The sequence below is a fragment of the Saccopteryx leptura genome, chromosome X (assembly GCF_036850995.1).
Source record: "Saccopteryx leptura isolate mSacLep1 chromosome X, mSacLep1_pri_phased_curated, whole genome shotgun sequence".
Classification (NCBI taxonomy): Eukaryota; Metazoa; Chordata; class Mammalia; order Chiroptera; family Emballonuridae; genus Saccopteryx; species Saccopteryx leptura.
Genome location: NC_089516.1, coordinates 91,366,230 through 91,385,143, shown reverse-complemented (window position 1 = coordinate 91,385,143; position 18,914 = coordinate 91,366,230). Strand labels below are relative to the sequence as shown.

At 39.1% G+C, this 18,914-nt stretch overlaps 1 protein-coding gene across 1 annotated transcript; it reads left to right on the top strand.

Annotated features, from left to right (window-relative positions):
* The first annotated feature begins 15,792 nt into the window (after positions 1 to 15,792).
* PABPC5 (poly(A) binding protein cytoplasmic 5) lies at positions 15,793 to 18,179 on the top strand. Its single transcript, XM_066356449.1, has 2 exons — positions 15,793 to 15,911; positions 16,454 to 18,179. The coding sequence occupies exon 2, from the start codon at positions 16,589 to 16,591 to the stop codon at positions 17,735 to 17,737; it is 1,149 nt and encodes a 382-aa protein (XP_066212546.1). The 5' UTR covers positions 15,793 to 15,911; positions 16,454 to 16,588; the 3' UTR covers positions 17,738 to 18,179.
* The last annotated feature ends 735 nt before the right edge of the window (positions 18,180 to 18,914 follow it).

The following is an 18,914-nucleotide window of genomic DNA, read 5'->3' as shown; positions in this document are numbered from 1 at the left end:
CAATATTTACTCTGTTTGTAATAAAAATAATGAACTTACCTTTTAATACACATTTTATTGAAATGAAGAACACAAATTATTAATATTCAGTGTAACAAATATCAAAAAATGAACACACACTTATAACTGTCACCAAGATGAAGAAACAGTAACATCTTAGAAATTTACATTGCTCCTTTTTCTAGTCACTAAAACTCTAAGCTTATACCCTGATTATTTCTGTATATTACTAATTTTACATAATGGAATAATAAATATATACTCTTATTTCTTTTGTTCAATATTATGGTCCTGAAATTTATCCATGTCATTGCTTGTAGCAGTAATTCATTCATATTCATTATTTTATAGCAGTACTTTCAAAGTGTGATCCTTAGACCGTAAGTATTAACATTACATGAGAACTGGTTAGTGGTGCTAATTCTTGGGCTCTACGTCAAACCTTTTGAATCAGAAATGCTGGGAATGAGTAAAATAATTTGTACTAAAAAGTCTTCCAGGGGATACTTATGCACGCTAAATAAAAATCACTGCTACACAGTGAGCCAGTGTATGACTATAACACTGTTTTCCTATGGCACTGTTGATCAGGGCCAGGTAGTAAAACTTTTGGCTTTTGGAGGCATGGTTTCTATTGTAACTACACAGCTCTGCCATTGTAGTGTGAAAGTTGATTGAGACACAAATAAGCATAATTGTTTTTCAGTAAAAATTTATGTATAAAAACAGTTACATGAATGCAAGTTATGACCAACTGGCCATTGTCCACTAATCACTGGTTAGGCCATTAATAATCAGAAAACCATGACTAGTCTGTATGTGTTTTTGATGAATATTTGTACATCTTACAATTTAGTACATAACTAGGAGTGAAATTTCTTGGTTATGTTACCAGATGGGGGCAGTCCTGAGTATGTTGCTTCAAGCCAGCTGTATTGTGTAAGATCTTGACTTTGTGCAGAAACAATTTCACAACATGAGTTCAGGTGATGTTGATAGTGTATTTACTCAAGCTGAGGACAGGGAAATAAAGTGGTAATGGGAAAACATGACAGATACATGCAAAAAAATAAATAAATAAAACTGGACTACTCTCTTACACCATTTACAAAAGTGAACTCAAAATGAGATAAAGACTTAAACGTAAAGTCTGAAACCATACAACTATTCTTAAGAGAAAACAAAGGACATAAATTCATTGACATTGGTCTTAGCAATATGTTTTTGGATATGACTTTTCAGGCAAAGGCAGCAGAAGATGAAGAAATGGCACCACATCACACTAAAATGTTTCTGTAATGAAGGAAACCAACAACCAATGAAAATACAGCTTCCTGAATAGGAGAAGATATTGCCAAATGATATATCTGATAAAAGTTTAATATAAAACATATATAAGAAACTCATACAAGTCAACATAAAAAAATCAAATTAGAAAATGTACAGAGAACCTGAATAGACATTTCCTCAAAGAACACATACAGATGGTCAAGAAACATCTGAAAAGATACAACATCATTGACTGTCAAGGTAATAAAAAGCAAAACCATGCTGAGGTATTGCCTCCTACTTCCTACCATTTGATAAAATTGCTCTATCAAAAAACACAACAAATAACAAAGATGTGTGGGAACCCTTATGCATTGTGGGTAAGATTGCAAATTGGTGCTGTCCTTATGGAAAACAGTATGTAGTTTCTTATAGAATTTTAATAAAAAAGAATTACCATATGACCCAACAATTTCACTTCTGGCTATTAATCATATAAAAACAGAAACACTAATTAAAAATATATATGCACCCATATGTTCATTGTAGCATTACTTACAATATGCAAGATACAGAAGCAACCTAGGTGTCCACAAATAGACAAATAGATAAAGAAGTGATGTATATGTATCAACAATGGAATACTCAGCAATACGAAGAATGAAATTTTGCCATTTGCAATATGGATGGACCTAGAGACATTATATTAAGTGTAAAAAGTCAGAGAAAAACAAATATTTGATTATTTCACTTACTTGTGAAATCTAAATAACAAAACAAAGGAACAAAAACACTAAACCAAAACAGACTCATTCATACAGAAAACAAACTTATGGTTGGTAAAAGGGAATGGGGTGAAGGATTAGGTGTAAAAGGTGAAGGAGAATAATAGGTACAAACTTCCAGTCATAAAATAATTAAGCCATGGGGATGAAATGTACAGCACAAGAAATATAGTAATAATATAATAACTTTGTAAGGTGACAGATGGTTACTAAACTTACTGTGGTGTCACATTGTAAGCTACATAAATGACAAATCACTATGTTATGCACCTGAAACAAATATAATATTGTATGTTAACTGTAATAAAATATTTTAAATTAAAAAGCAAATAAATTAATTAATTAAATTCTGTCAAAGAAGAATTAAGGAATTCAAAGACCCAATGGAAAATGTAGATATTTATTCCTGTAAATCTAATGCCCACTTAATATTACTACTGTTGCATGCATCAAAGCATGAAGATAACAATTTCAGAACAAAATGGGTACATAGTTCCTGGTACTTATTATGGGGAATAATATGAATATCCAAGAAATACACATGAGGAGTCCTAAAAGCTTTCATAAGAATTGTCTCAATACTTAGTGTGCCATTAACCACAAGACAGGGATTTAGGGACATGGACTGTTTTAAGAGAAAGTAACTTTATAATCCTCCTGTTGATACTGATTATACAATAATGTATTGTGTTATATTTAAATTTCATGTCAAGACAAGCTGAAAATATTCTTCAATTACCCACTTATTTAAAATTTAAGTTTTTCTTATCTGTGGAGAATTATATACTCCATATTTTATATTTTTGAACGAGTCCAGAAGAATATGAACAAGTTGGTTTTAGAACAAATTAAACCTGAAACTTTACTGGAGACAAAAATGACAAAATTGAAGCTGTCTTACATTGAGTTTATCATACAAAGCAAGACTTCTTTGGCAAAGACAATAATACTGGGTAAATTATATGGTCGCAGGAGTGGAGGAAGAGCAGATATGGTATGTATTGACTCCATGCAAAAAGCCATGGGCATGAGTCTACAGGGCTGTTGACAACAAGACATTATTCACAGAGTTGACAAGGGTTGGAGCCAACTCAAAGGCATGAAACACACAGTCCAGAAGAAAGACAAAAGTGCAAGATGTGGTGGTCAATATCTGGAATACGTTTTATTTGCTTTGACATGGTTACAAGAATTTTAAAATTATTTTCCCATCACATATGCCCTTCTACATCATTATTATGTAACATTTAACCTTATGATGGTTCTTGCCTATTCCCACCCCCACATATACACACAACTGAGTCAACATATATCCAAGTTCTATAAGTAAATGGACTAACAATCAATTTATTCCGGTTTGAAAAGGTAAGCCTAGATTATGATAATCTTTTTGAAGTGTAGGTAGAGCGCAGAGCATTTATCTGGCATCTGTGGCTAATGCTATGCTGTGAGAACACTCCAGCAAGGATAAACCCTCCCTGGCACACCCTGGAGGGAGCTTGTATGCTATATGGAAATGACTCAGCACTAGCCAAGCAGCCTCCTGACCTTTTTTGGCCATTTGTCCTAGTATAACATCTTATTGGCTAAACCCATGTATAAAAGCTAGTTTACTTCCAGAATAATCTGCGTCACTGAACCTGGTCCCTGGAGTTGGGTCATTGCGTCTCCATCGTCCTCACCCCCGATGGGCCTTTTCCACATACTGGTGCCTCAAACAGGAACCTAACCAGCATCCAAGGGATGGGTGAGTGACCCTCTGCAATGGGAAACCTTCTCCCCCACTCTCGAGCCCTGCAGGTTCGAGCCCTGCACGCCCTATTGCAGAGTAGATGAGTAAAGTGTGTGAATAGGATCCCTATACTTACTGGGAGATTCTCTCTGGTCTCAATCCCTGAGTTGAGGATGCGCCCCTCTGGGACCCAGATACTTGGGACCGAACTCTCTGACGTGTTCATTCGGTCGATGTACATGAGGGACAAGCCTTCCCTCTCAGCCTCACTCCTACCTTATTGGCAGTACACACCTGCTTGACTGCTTGACCAGTGCTCCTGCTGGGGATCCACCACTGGTCCCTAAGGTCCTACAGGCTACTCTTCTTTCAGAGGAACCCCTACCTCCGTATTCGCCTCCCCCTGTAGGGGAAGAAAAGGGTTGGGCCACTGAGCTTGATGAACTTGCAGCCGAGCATGCAGAAAAGGAACTAGATACATTAGAAACCGTGCCATCAGCTTCGCCACTCAAAGAAGTGGAAGTCACTACTTCCACATTCCCTGCTGGGGCTCAATGCCACGCCCCAGCCTCTCAGATGCCATTTTCTACCCCAGCTTTAACTCCAACATGTGTTCCTGCGGCAGACCCATGGGCCAGTCTGCAAAGAGTGTGTCAGCAAAGAGATATTTCCCATGCAGCATCAGGACTAGAGCCCCCTCACCTTTTTCTGGTCAATATTAACACAACCGCCGTATGCCGCAAGCTTGGTATCCACATGACCAAAAAACAGTCGTTACTCTCAGAAAAGCTATCCAGGAAGATGATCTTCATTCTCCCTATGTTCAGCAATTACTTGAAAATATCAATATTGATTTAAATTGTCCCCATGATTGGAAAATGTTAGCCCGAACAGTCCTTACCATGGGAGACATAATTCAAGGGAAAGCTTTATACAACGAGCAATGTGAAATAATAGGTGAAGGAAACCAAAGTGCTGGTATTAACCTCCCCTCAGAAGCCCTCAAAGGAGAAGGGCAATTTGCCTCTCCCGCTGCACAGCCTACAGGACGCCCTCAGTATTTTTTTTTAATTTATTCATTTTTTAGAGAGGAGAGGGAGAGACAGAGAGAGACAGAGAGAAGAGACAGAGAGAGAAGGGGGGAGGAGCTGGAAGCATCAACTCCCATATGTGCCTTGACCAGGCAAGCCCAGGGATTCGAACCGGCGACCTCAGCATTTCCAGGTCGACGCTTTACCCACTGCGCCACCACAGGTCAGGCCCTCCCTCAGTATTTTGATCTAATGCACCTATGTGCCACTAGAGCCTTTACTCAAACTAATGCTCATGGAAGTTCCTTAAAGCTTTCCAAATTGCTTCAGGGTCCCAATGAACCCTTTTTAGATTTTCTAGGAAGGGTCCAAGAAGCTGTAAAGCATAAAGTTATGCACGCTGATGCCGCCGATGCTCTAACTAAATAATTGGTGTGGGAAGGCACCAATGGAGAGTGTAGACAGGCAATAGGGCCAATTAGAACTGCTCCCCTAGATGATTGGGTCCTTGCCTGCCAAGATGTGGGCAGCAACTCAGCGGCAACCCTCGCTACCGCTCTTGCAGCCCAGTTAAGCATTTCCCGTCAGGGGAGCCAACAGACACAAGGGACCTGCTTTGAATGAAAGGGCACAGGACATTTTGCACGGCAATGGCCTAACAGGAAAGGAAAGAACAATAAAAAGCCACCTTTTATGTGCCTCCGTTGTAGAAAGGGATTTCACTGGAAGGGAGATTGTTGCTCAACCACCACCACAGATGGAAAGCCTCTGAGCACTGGTCCCCAACCTCTTTTGGGCCGCGGATCAGTTTAATGTGAGAAAAAATTTTCACAGACTGGCCTTTAGAGTGGGATGAATAAATGTATCACGTGACCGAGACAAGCGTCAAGAGTGAGTCTTAGATGAATGTAACAGGGAATCTGGTCATTTTTAAAAAATAAAACATCGTTCAGACTTAAATATAAATAAAACGGAAATAATATAAGTTATTTATTCTTTCTCTGGGGACCAGTACCAAATGGCCCATGGACTGGTACCGATCTGCGGCCCGGGGGTTGGGGACCACTGCTCTAGAGCCTTTAAATGGGAAGTGGGGCAACTCTCAGCCCCACCCATAAGAGAGCAACTCCACACAGGAGTTTATTGGACCTTACTCTTAACCCAGAATAAGGCCTTTCTAACCCTGCAAGTAGAGGACCATCCCATCCTTGGGCTCATAGATTCTGGTGCTGATGTTTCTGTAATCAGAGAGGATGATAAAAAGGAAGGCTGGGCCATGTAGCCCGGACCTTTAGTACAAGGAGTTAATGGAGTATAATTGGCCCAACAATCCATCCAGCCATTCCTTTGGACAGATTCTGACAGGGTGACTGGAGTTTTCAGTCCTTTATTTATGACTGAATTGCCACATACACTTTGGGGACGGGATGTGCTGTCTTTACATCATGTCTCTATTACCCAATTCTGAAGGCCACTGCTCAATTAAAAACTCCTGAACCCATCAAACTTACATGGTATACTGACCAACCAATTTGGGTTGAGCAGTGGCCACTAACAGCCTCTAAATTAAAAGAATTACACAAACTAGTTCAGCAACAATTAGAAGCCAAACATATTGAGCCTTCCACTAGACCTCATAATTCGCCCGTTTTTGTAATTTAGAAAAAGGCATCTGGAAAATGGAGATTCCTTCATGACTTAAGGGCTATTAACAAGCACATGGCAAAAATGGGCACTCTACAACCAGGCTTGCCACATCTCTCTGCGTTACCGCGGGCTGCCCATATTAAAATTCTAGACATCAAAGATTGTTTTTTCTCAATCCCCCTCCATCAGGAGGACAAGCCTTATTTTGCTTTTACTGTGCCTTCTATTAATCATGTCCTTAAGCTCAAAGGTGTCAATGGGCAGTCCTACCACAAGCCATGAAAAATAGCTCCACCATTTGCCAGTACTATGTAAGCCCAGCAACGCAACCTCATCTACCATTATATGGACGACATATTAATAGCTCATGTGATCCTACAATCTTAGAAGAATGTTACCAGCAGCTCTTAACTAATTTGAATGCTGTTGGGCTTTCGGTAGCACCAAAGAAAGTACAGACCTTGCCACCCTTTACTTTCTTAGGGTACCGCATAGGGGAAGAAATAACAACTATTTTCCCTATGCTCGCAATCCCTCAACAATGCTCTTTACATGAATTACAAGAGATATGTGGCCAAATAAACTGGATATGTGGATACCTGTCTATTTCTACTGCTGAATTAGACCCCCTATTATCCCTCCTTGAGGGCGACATAGAGCCTACTAGCATCTGCCGTCTAACTACAGCAGCAAAACAGGTTATAGCGAATATCAACACTGCTATTGGCTCTGTGTCGACAGCTAGATTAGAACCTGATCAGCCAATCTCAGCTATTGTCCTAGCCACAAAAGGCACTCCTACCAGTGTCCTGTTTCAAAACAAACTCCTTTATTGGGTACATTTAGCATATATAGTCAGCTACCTAAAATCACCCCCAGCAAGACTGCAATCTGCATTCTTGGCTGGAAGCTGCTGCGAATTTGTTTCACTTTTATGTCCAAGAGCCTGATGTACTTATTCTGCCAATTTCTCTCAACCATATACAATTTATCTTAGCCAATGATTTAGAAATGCAGAAACTCTTAGCTAACTATACTGGACAAGTAGACAATCACCTCCCCAATGATCGACTCTTACAGACCCTACAAAGAATCCCCCTACAAACCACCCCTCATTGTATCCAGCATCTACCCCTCTTCTGCACAGCATGCTTGCATTTATAGATGCCAGCCGATCCTATTGTGGAATAGTGTTCAAAGCACAAATGAAAGGCACTAAATTCCACAAATTTAGCTATGAGGGATCCGTACAAGTAGGTGAACTACTAGCCATTTACTATGCGCTACATCTTTGGCAACATGGCCCCCTTAACATTTTTTCAGGTAGTGCTTATGCAGTACAAACAGTCAAAGGCCTTGCACATTCCACCTTCCGGCTCAAGCAGACATTACTAGATAGGGCTCTCAGCCAGCTTAAAGAACTGTGAGAGGAGCATCAACACCCTTTGTATAGTCAGCATCTTCGCTCCCATTCCGGCTTGCCTGGCCCCCTAGCGGCAGGCAACACACAAGTGGATCGTCTAGTTTTAACAGTCTCCCCTATTGAGCAAGCCAGACAACTTCATGCCCAGTTTCATATGTCTTCCCATTGTCTCAAATCTCTCTTTCCCCATCTCACTCACGCAACCTGCAAACATCTTGTTCGAGTATGTAAACAATGCGGGCCCTTATTACCCTTAGGCCTCCTACAACCAGAGGATGTCAACCGTCGAGGCTTACAGCCTAACGCTGTGTGGCAAATAGACATCACTCATGTCTCCCAGTTTGGCAAACTCTGCTACATACACATAGTTGTAGACACCTTCTCCTGAGCCGTCTCAGCCACAGCCTTAGGAGGAGAAAAGACTACACATGCAATTCGTGCCCTTCAACAGGCCATGCTTTGACTTGGTGTACCTTGGGAAATTAAAACTGACAATGGGCCCTGTTATACCAGCAGCCAATTTAAAGCCTTTTGTTACCAATGACAGATCACACACCACCTTGGGATTCCTTATAATCTTCAAGGACCAGCCACTGTAGAATGGCGACACAAAGACATTAAGCTTCAAATTCAAAAAGAAAGTGGGAATATGCCCTGGGCCTAACCTGGAGAAGTGCTCCTCAGTGCTGTATTCACTCTTAATTATTTAACTTTTGATTCTGATGGTATAACCCCAGCCTACAAACACTGGAGAGGCTTTCGTAGCCACCCAACCACTTTACCATTGGTATGCTAGAAGGACCCAGCCACAGCTCAATGGCAGGGATTGCACCCCCTTCTAACACAAGGAAAAGGTTATGCTTGTGTTTTTCCAGAAAATAACACACATCCAATTTGGATCCCAGGAAGGAATGTACGGCCACTTCTGGTGTCCCAAGATGACCCCACTGATGATACCACCAACACCTGTGAACCCTCTGTTTCAAGAGATGGCCAGCCTCAGCCTTGAACGACCACTTGGAGGAGGTCCTCACTTTGTTCCTCCTCATGTATGTCATTATCACAACAAACTCCCAGGCGTGAGGAGATCCTCACATCTGGGTGGCTGTTCCCCACCCTGGCATAATTATGCCTGTTGAAGTTAATAGCCCATAGTTTCCAGTAGTATATTCCAGTAACTGCTCCCTTAGTCTCCCTTGTGACAATAGTGGCCGGGAATCCCAACAGTGGAATGGCACTATATGGGGTAACTTCAGTGACCCAATGCTACTTAAGCTTACTCTGAATAATAACACCGTCCCCTCGGAGGGGTGGGTCCTCCTTCGAAATCATACTACAGGGGACTTTGCTAAAAATGGTATTACCAACCAAGGCTCAGTACTTGGCCTACAAGCCCTCCTCCCCGTAGCTACCAACAGCTGGGCCCACCCCGCTAACCTTGCCTTCCCAGGGTCACCTCTTTGCCTGTTCCTATATGATGAACATCTAAGAACACTCCCGAGAGAAGGAATTCCCTGGAGAGACTGCCGCATTGCCTCTGGCCCAGATGCTCACACCATCAACCTCGGAGTTAGAATGCAGCCTGAGGCAAGCCATCCATTCCGTGTTTGGATGTTGGTACCTCTGTGGGAAGGAGGCATGCATGGACCTACATCCATTTCTTACAATCAAAATGGAACTGCGTTTAATGGCACCTAGAAGGTCTCTGTAACACAATGGGAGGGAAATGACATCCCAACCCCTAGGAGGAATCCCCTGTTTAAGACCCCCATTTTATTTTCTAACTAGTCAAACATTACAGAAGCTTGCCTCATTGTTTAATCCAGCTAATCTTTTAGCATATAGTATAATAAGTACTATAGTTGTTTTAGTTCTACTAGGGTTCCGTTGCATAATGTTGTAGCATTCAGAAGCTAAAACAGCAACAAGCAGTCAACAAGCAAGTTCAACTGGCCTTAATTAAAAGAGAAGGGAGAAATGTAGATAGAGCACAGAGCATTTACCTGGCTGATGGTATGCTGTGAGAACACTCCAGCAAGGATAAACCCTCCCTGGCACACCCCGGAGGGAGCTTGTCCGTTATACGGAAATGACTCAGCGCTAGCCAGGCAGCTTCCTGACCTTTTAAGACCATTTGTTCTAGTATAACAGCCTATTGGCTGAACCCATGTATATAAGCTAGTTTACTTCCTGAATAAAAAGGATCTGCGTCACTGAACCTGGTCCCCAGAGTAAGGTCTTTGCATCTTCGTCGTCCTCACCCCGGTAGGACTTGTCCATATTGGAGATAATTTTATAATGACTTAGAAAGCCTTTTAAGTATAAATAATTTGAATAGTATTAGGCCTACATGAATTTCTAAAAGGTTGTATTCAATTATAAAAAAAATCACTTATCTTTTTTTTTAATAACATACATGTAATCACACTAATCTGTTCTATGGCAATTGTTCTTTAATTTTTCCTTTAAATTAAATTTGCTAATTCTTATTTTGCTAAGAATTCTTCATTTCTTCTAAATTTTCATGAAGGTAAAATAAGTAAATTGCTGAAGCATTTTTGAAGTAAGTCTGACTGTATATGTTAACATTTAATAATACACATTCATTACTATTTAAGTAATCAATCTCCACTTCTGAGAATCTAACTAATAAAAATAGGAGCAATAATATATAAAAGTACATAAAACAGGATGTTTATAATAGAATTGTGTCTTTTTTATTAATTTTAATGGGGTGGCATTAATAAATCAAGGTACATATGTCCAGAGAAAACATCTCCAGGTTATTTTGACATTTGATTATGTTGCATACCCATCACCCAAGGTCAAATTGTCTTCTGTCACCTTCTGTCTGGTTTTCTTTGTGCCCCTCCCCTATCCCCCTCCTCCCTCCCACTCCTCTAGTAACCACCACACTCTTGTCCATGTCTCATTTTTACATCCCACCTATGTATGAAATTATATGGTTTTTAGTTTTTTCTGATTTACTTATTTTACTCGGTATAATGTTATCAAGGTCCATCTATGTTGTTGGAAATGATCCAATGTCATTATTTCTTATGGCTGAGTAGTATTCCATAGTATATATGTACCACATCTTCTTTATCCAGTCATCTATTGAAGGGCTTTTTGGTTAGAATTGTGTGTCTTGAAAATAGCTAAAAGCAGCCTTAATGCCAAGCAATAAAGAAATGACTTAGCATATTTTAAGTGTCATCTAAAACTATATATATCGTAATGGGTAGAAGGATTCTGTTTTGCAAAATAAAAATATCTTAGTGATAATGATGTTGCACAACACTTTAAATGTACTTAATGGAGTTAAATTGTACACTTCAAAATTATGAAGGTCAATTCTATGTATGTTTTAGCACAATAAAAAATTAAAAATAAAAATAAAGCACAAATTTTCTATTTTACAAACATTATTTTTTTTGTTCTAGGTCAAGTGAAATAATTATAACTCAAGATTTTTTATATGAAAATGTGGTGCGTGTTTGTTTGTGTGTTGTGTGTTTGTGTAATTTTCCTGTAAGAGAAGTATGTTCAGTAAAAAGGCCTTAGTAAGATAAAGATCTGCCTGAGACTATCTCCCAAGTAGGTGAAACTCATACCTTATTTCAATGCATCATAACAGGAAACACCCTGATTTCACATCAAATATGCTATATAAATCTCTAAATGGACTGAGTTGTGAACACATAGTAATTGCATAAATTCATGTGTAGTAAGTATATGGATTTGTGTTAAACTGATAATATTTCACTAAAGAGCATCCTAAAGCAACACCTAAATAAATAAAGTTGTTATTTGTTTTAGTATGTTTTGACTAAAGTTTTAATATTGTTTTTATAAAAATATTTTTCTCTTCCCTGACGAGGTGTTGGTGCAGTGGATGGAGTGTCAGACTGGAACACAGAGGACGCAGGTTCACAACCCCGAGGTCGCTGGCTGGAGGGCAGGCTCATCTGGTTTGAGCAAGGCTCACCAGCTTGAGACCAAGGTCGCTGGCTTGAGCAAAGGGTCACTCTGTCTGCTGTAGCCCCCCGATCAAGGCACATGTGGGAAAGCAATCAATGAACAACTAAGGTGTTGCAACGAAGAATTGATGCTTCTCATCTCTTTCCTTCCTGTTTGCCTGTGCCTATCTTTCCCTCTCTCTGTCTCTCTCTGTCTGTGACACAAAATATATAATATATATATATTATTCTTAATTTTCAATAAATCTCATAAGGTTGTAAATGTATGAATTACAGCTATAGACCTGAGTAAATAAGGCACCTATACTACCTCATCCACAAAATTAACATATTTGTTACTCTTTGAAAAATTAAAAGAGGTAAAAATTCTAAAAATGTGGTTAAATATTAAAGAATGAGTTGTGTTGGTTAATTAACAATTTAACATAAATCTTATTCTAATGTAAACTCTACTAAAACTCCTCCAGTTTTGGTTACTTTCTTACTTTAGTAAGTACAATCTAATAAACTCAAATTAATCTTTATTTGGTAACTAATCTTATCAAAGTACCTTCAAGATTACCATTCAGAGAATAAGTGCTAATGACTCAAGATGCAATATTTGGAAATAGAGGACAAGAATTGCTATTGTATTCAAACTTACTATAAAAATGCCTGTTTATATTACATTCTAATGTCAATTTTTTTTGAAATACAATATCAAGTGCCTCTTAAAACAAGGCTGAAAAATAAATGCCTGACTCTATTCTTCTTTCACTCAAGCCCATTCATTACTATCAACTTAAATAACATTGTGTGATGGATGCACTTATAATGCCAGTTGTCTATGTTTCTCTTCTCTTTCAAAATATTTTTCAGATTTAGAAAGACTCATGCATGCCTCAACCAACTGCCTCAGGAATCTGGGTGGGGAATTTTAATGGATTTAAAATGTTACAGATGGTAAACTTGCCTTTAATACATAATAAAAGTGTTGAGAAATATTCTATATCTGATTTTATTCCAGAGACACATCTCAATCTTAATATTAAAATAGTTAAACAAATTACAGGTGAAAAATGCTTTCTTTTTCCCATAAATTTCTGCTTACCAGAGGGAATGTTACTAAAATTAATTCATTTCAAAGCAGTTCTATTTTTTTGATATAATAAAATATTCACAATCATTTAGAATGTTTATATGGTAATGACCCTTGAAAAGCTGTTAAGTGTAGAGAAGAGATTGGTTTGAAAATTTTAATAACATAATTCTATATTTAATCTTAGAGAAAATATATACAAATAAATTAGAATATGAACAACATTTAGATGGTTATGTAATGATAAAATATTGATTTGATTCAGTATATATACTGTTGGAATTTTTCTGTTGGATTTATATTTTTAATATAGCATTTTCAGGATAGTAAGATATTTTAAAATAAAAAAAGGTCAAAAGTTAATTAAAAAGCTCATTGTTAATTAAGCTTATCAAAAAGATATTTATGAAAATTATTTTCAAAATATAACAAACTAACCAGATGTTTGCAAGTGTTTTTACATGTTGGTCAGTGTGGTCATACTGCAACACCATTTTTTTTTTGTGTGTGTGTGACAGAGATAGAGGGACAGATAGGGACAGACAAGCAAGAAGGGAGAGAGATAAGAAGCATTAATTCTTCATTGTGGCCCCTTAGTCTCCTTAGTTTTTCATTGATTGGTTTCTCATATGTGCCTTGATGGGGAGGGGGGCAAAGAGGGTAGGGGATGCAGCAGAAACAGGTCATGTCTATGATCCCGTGCTCAAGCCAGCAATCCCTTACTCAAGCTGTTAGCCTGCACTCAAGTAAGCAAGCTCAGGCTTCCAACCTGGGTCCTGTGCATCCCAGTCCGATGTTCTACCACTGCACCACCTCCTGGTCAGGTGCAACAACAGTTTTTATTGCCCTATATTCATGCTATGTTTTCTTGGTATTTGCTTTTTCTCAAATATTTTCCATGTCCTAACTAAGTAAAAACCCAATTTACAAAGCTCATCTTAAAAAAAGAAAAGGTGAAGGAATTAAGAAAAAAAAACCCACAGAGACAACAATATGGGGATTACAAGAGAGAAAGGGGTGGAGAATGGTGGAGGACATTATTGAAGAATAGATGGTGATGGAGGGAGACTTGACTTAGGGTGTGTGCATAGTGCAATCTACAGGTGATGTATTATAGAACAGTATACTTAGAGCCTATATAATTTTATAAACTAATCCCACCCACAGTAAATCCAATTAAAAATAAAATACTAAATATTTAATTAAATAGTGAGAGTAAATTGTCATATTTCATTATAAATACAGTCTAACAGAAAATATAAAATGTGTCCTGGCCGGTTGGCTCAGCGGTAGAGCGCCCTCCCAGCCTGTTGTAGTCCCAGGTCCTATTCCTAGCCATGGCACACAGAAGAAGCACCCCTCTGCTTCTCCACCCTTCCCCCTCTTCTTCCCCTCCTGCAGCCAAAGCTCCACTGGAGCAAAGTTGGCCCGGGCACTGAGGATGGCTCCATGGCCTCTGCCTCAGGCACTAAAATGGCCCCTGTTGAAACGAAGCAACACCCCAGATGGGCAAAGCATTGCCCTTAGTGGGCATACCGGGTGGATCTCAGTTGGGCGCAAGCAGGAGTCTGTCTCTGTTTCCCTGATTCTCATCTCAGAAAAATATCAAAAAATATATATATATATATAATTTATTTTTAATATGTATTAAAAATGAAGTAGCACATGAATTTAGCCTCTTATTCTAAGACTTTCTTCTTAATACAGAACCCTTTGGAGTAATGTCTTTCTCTTGCCTTCTTTTTTGCCAGTGTTTTTTCTTGTCTAATAATACTGACAAATGTATTGGGATTTTCTTTTCGAGAGGAGAGGTTGTTGAAGGGGCTGCATGAGAAGTTGTTACTAAGCATTGCGATTTCCCATGAACAGGGCAACATTCCTCTTCAAAACAGCTTCCCACAAACTCTAAAGACATCTTGGGAAACTTCTGAGTTGAGTTTTATCTTTTGCACTATTCCCCACAATAGATTAAAGTTGACAATTGATGTTGAAATTAGTAATTAATTATGCAACGTGCCTATATCCTTATGTGTTTGTTTCATCTGTGAACATTAATTATATATTGTGTATCGATTCTGTAACTTTTATTTCTTTACGATTTTATAACTTGTGATTATAGAGGCAGCATATCTTTAACGTTTTGTGGTACTAAGTACCATTAAAAGCCACTTTATGACTCTCCAATCATAAAATACTTACCATTACTGGAGCAGTGAATAGAACTCTGCCTAATGCCTAGGGAAAATCATGTTGGAGTTTAAAAGAGTAAGGGTAAAGGCCAAACGCAATACAGCTCTGTGTTTTATTTGACTGTGATCATTTAGTACTGGACAGGGAGTCCAGTACAGCTGTCAATTCTGTCTTTCTAAGGCACTCAAGAAAAATATGCACCCTACATCCTATTTCCTAAGCAGAAATTATTTACAGAATTAATATATAAAAATATATATAAACACACACATGTATGTATATGTATTATACATATATGTATGTATATACAATTAATATACTATATATATTATAATATAATATATATGTGTTCTTTCCACCTAAGTCGCCATCTTCTCTGATCTTGGGATTATGAGCCTAAAGATGATAAACAAAATTTCAAAACTAAGAAAAGATAGCTAAAAACAATTTTAATTTCTTGTTTTCTTTTTCTCTATTTTTAAAATGTTGGCACAGAGAAATGGGAAGTTACTTAGCAGGGTTCCGGGTTTTCTGGCGCCCCGCCCTCTCACAGCTACAGGCTTTTTGTCCCTGGGTCGGTCTGTCCTGCGGAAAGCAATCCCTGTCCATCGGTCTGCGTTCTGCCCGCCCGCCGCGCATCTGCCCTTCTCTTCTGACTCCGCCCCGCATCTGTCCGGAACCGCCTCGCGTCAGAGCTGACCCAGTGCGCTTCTGCCAGTGAGTCCCTCCGGACCTGCCGCGACTCTCAGGCTGCCGAAATCACCGTGCGTCACTCGGTCCGTACCCAGTGGGCATCTTGGGTATCTGGGCGGTCTCCGGTCCCCCGCGTGTGTGTCTGTCTGTCTGTCTTTCTGTGCGATCAGCCGCCTGCAGCCTGCCTGCGGGCCCAGTGCACCAAGTGTCCAGTCTGCCTTTCGCTGACGATGAGTGTGTGTAGCGGCCTTAGTTAGCTGAGAGCCCGCCGGAGACCGGCCAGGCGGTCGGCGGAGGAATACACATTCGGCTCCTGCCCTTGTTGATGTATTTTTAAGCCAACAGGAGCTCGAGGCCTATATTTATGCAGAAAACGGCTCGGGAGGCCTCAGTCTGCAATGCTAAATGTGGGGAGCCAGCCAGCTGCTTGATGATTTCTTACAATTGAACAGGGAAAGGGAAATTTCTTTCCTAATGCTGTCTTTTGAAACTGATTTTAAATCTGAAAGGGTGGAAATTATAAATTCCTTAGGTAGAACAGATTCCTTACTGGGATACCTTTTTGTCTGATGCGTTTGTTCTGAGCCTGCTGCTGACCAGGTGTTTCTGAACTTCATTTTCTCAGCCTCAACACTGTTACTGAGTCTGCTTTTAGCTTCCTTCGCCTTGGCTTTTTCTGTTCGTGAGCAGCTGCTTGTCCCATAGCTTAGAGAAAGCAGTCTTCTTTTCTCCCAAGAGAACCTCCTCCCTGTGCTCAGAGATGGGGAGTGGGGAGCCTAATCCTGCTAACAAGAAAAAGAAGTACCTCAAAGCTGCCTTGTATGTGGGTGACTTGGACCCAGATGTCACTGAGGACATGCTTTATAAAAAGTTCAGGCCTGCTGGTCCTCTTCGCTTCACCAGAATCTGCCGTGACCCAGAGACCCGCAACCCTCTGGGCTATGGCTATGTTAACTTCCGCTTTCCTGCGGATGCTGAGTGGGCCCTGAACACTATGAATTTTGATTTGATTAATGGCAAGCCATTCCGCCTCATGTGGTCTCAGCCAGATGACCGTTTAAGAAAGTCTGGAGTTGGAAATATATTCATCAAAAACTTGGATAAATCTATAGACAATAGGGCCCTTTTTTATTTATTTTCTGCTTTTGGGAACATCCTCTCCTGCAAAGTTGTATGCGATGACAATGGCTCAAAGGGTTATGCCTATGTGCACTTTGAAAGCCTGGCAGCTGCCAATAGAGCCATCTGGCACATGAATGGTGTACGACTCAACAACCGCCAGGTGTATGTTGGCCGATTCAAATTTCCGGAAGAGCGAGCAGCTGAAGTTAGGACCAGGGATAGAGCAACGTTCACCAATGTTTTCATTAAAAATTTTGGAGATGAAATGGATGATGAAAAACTGAAGGAAATTTTCAGTGAATATGGGCCAACTGAGAGTGTTAAGGTAATAAGAGATGCCAGTGGGAAATCTAAAGGTTTTGGGTTTGTACGATATGAGACGCATGAGGCCGCCCAAAAGGCTGTGTTAGACTTGCATGGAAAGTCCATTGATGGGAAAGTCCTATATGTAGGGAGAGCACAGAAGAAAATTGAACGTCTGGCTGAGTTAAGACGAAGATTTGAACGGCTGAAATTAAAAGAAAAAAGTCGGCCTCCAGGGGTCCCTATCTATATTAAAAACTTAGATGAGACCATCGATGATGAAAAACTGAAAGAGCAATTTTCTTCCTTTGGATCAATTAGCCGAGCCAAAGTGATGGTGGAAATAGGCCAAGGGAAAGGGTTCGGTGTCGTCTGCTTCTCCTCTTTTGAAGAGGCTACCAAAGCAGTAGATGAGATGAATGGTCGTATAGTGGGTTCCAAGCCGCTGTATGTCACCCTGGGCCATGCCAGGCGCAGGTGGTGAGAATAAGAATGCTCAATTTATTTCAGCCTTAAGCTGGTGCCTACTTAGTTTGGGCTACTTTGTGATAAGAGGTTATTTTATGCCAATTCACATTTTTTAAGTGAATATTTCTTTTGAAAAAAAAAAGTGAAACTAAAAAACCTTGTTCATTTTAGTGAAGAACGTAATTTCTAATTGTAAAACTGTCATTTTGTACTATTTTTTTTATGTAATGGACTTAGGAATATGGAGAATAAAGTTTATTCCTCTACACATTTGTTTTTCCAAATGAGTCAAGGTGAAGTAATTGAGTATATTTCTTTCCTTATTTCAGTAATATTACTAAATTTGATTTCTTCTCTGAAAATATTCTCAAAATGTTTGTACTTCCGATTCTATCACAGTGAAAACTTCTAACTTGTTTTTTTGAGAAATCAATAATAGCACAGAGGAAGTTGTATGTGATCCAGTGATCATTTGTGAATAATTTCTCTTTGAATTATTACTTAAATAGATGTGTACTTTTTTCTTCCCTTTATTTATTTATATCATTTCCATTTTTAAATATATTTTGGGAATACCACAAAGTTAATCATGACTATGACTTTGTTGGGAGTTTTTTTTATTAACTTTATACCCAGAGGAATAAGCATATTGGTGTTTTCTCAATCAGTACCTTAGGAAATTAGCACTTTACACATTAATTATTTAAATTATAAGTTTCATCTTAAAAACCTTTCCTGAGATATTTGATATGTGACAAATCTAAGGAGCATTCTTACCACTCACTTTTGTAAATTCCTTTGTATGTACACTTGGATAATGTTAAATTAACAAGAAAGACTAATAAGTGCACTGAATTACCTTTACATATAAGTTTAAGATTTTACCTTCAGCTCTTATTGTCAATTTAAAAGGTAAATAATCCATGTAATGATGTTGAATAACTACTTTGAAGAATGTCTATGAAGTGTCATTATCTCTTATAAATTGTTGAATATATTCATGTGAAAATATTCAGAGATGTCTCAATGTTAAGGAAAAAGTTGTCACTCTTGATTAAATCACATGCCTTCTATCAGATGAGTGTTATTAACCTACTGTGCTTCTCTTTCTGTCTGGTTGCTTGAAAGTTGTTAAAATGTTCTGTTCTTTGTTATAGTTATTTAGTCTGTAATCTTTAGGCTACACATTTTTT

Coding starts and splice junctions, on each gene's coding strand:
- PABPC5 (XM_066356449.1), top strand. CDS start 16,589: ATGGGGAGTGGGGAGCCTAATCCTGCTAACAAGAAAAAGAAGTACCTC.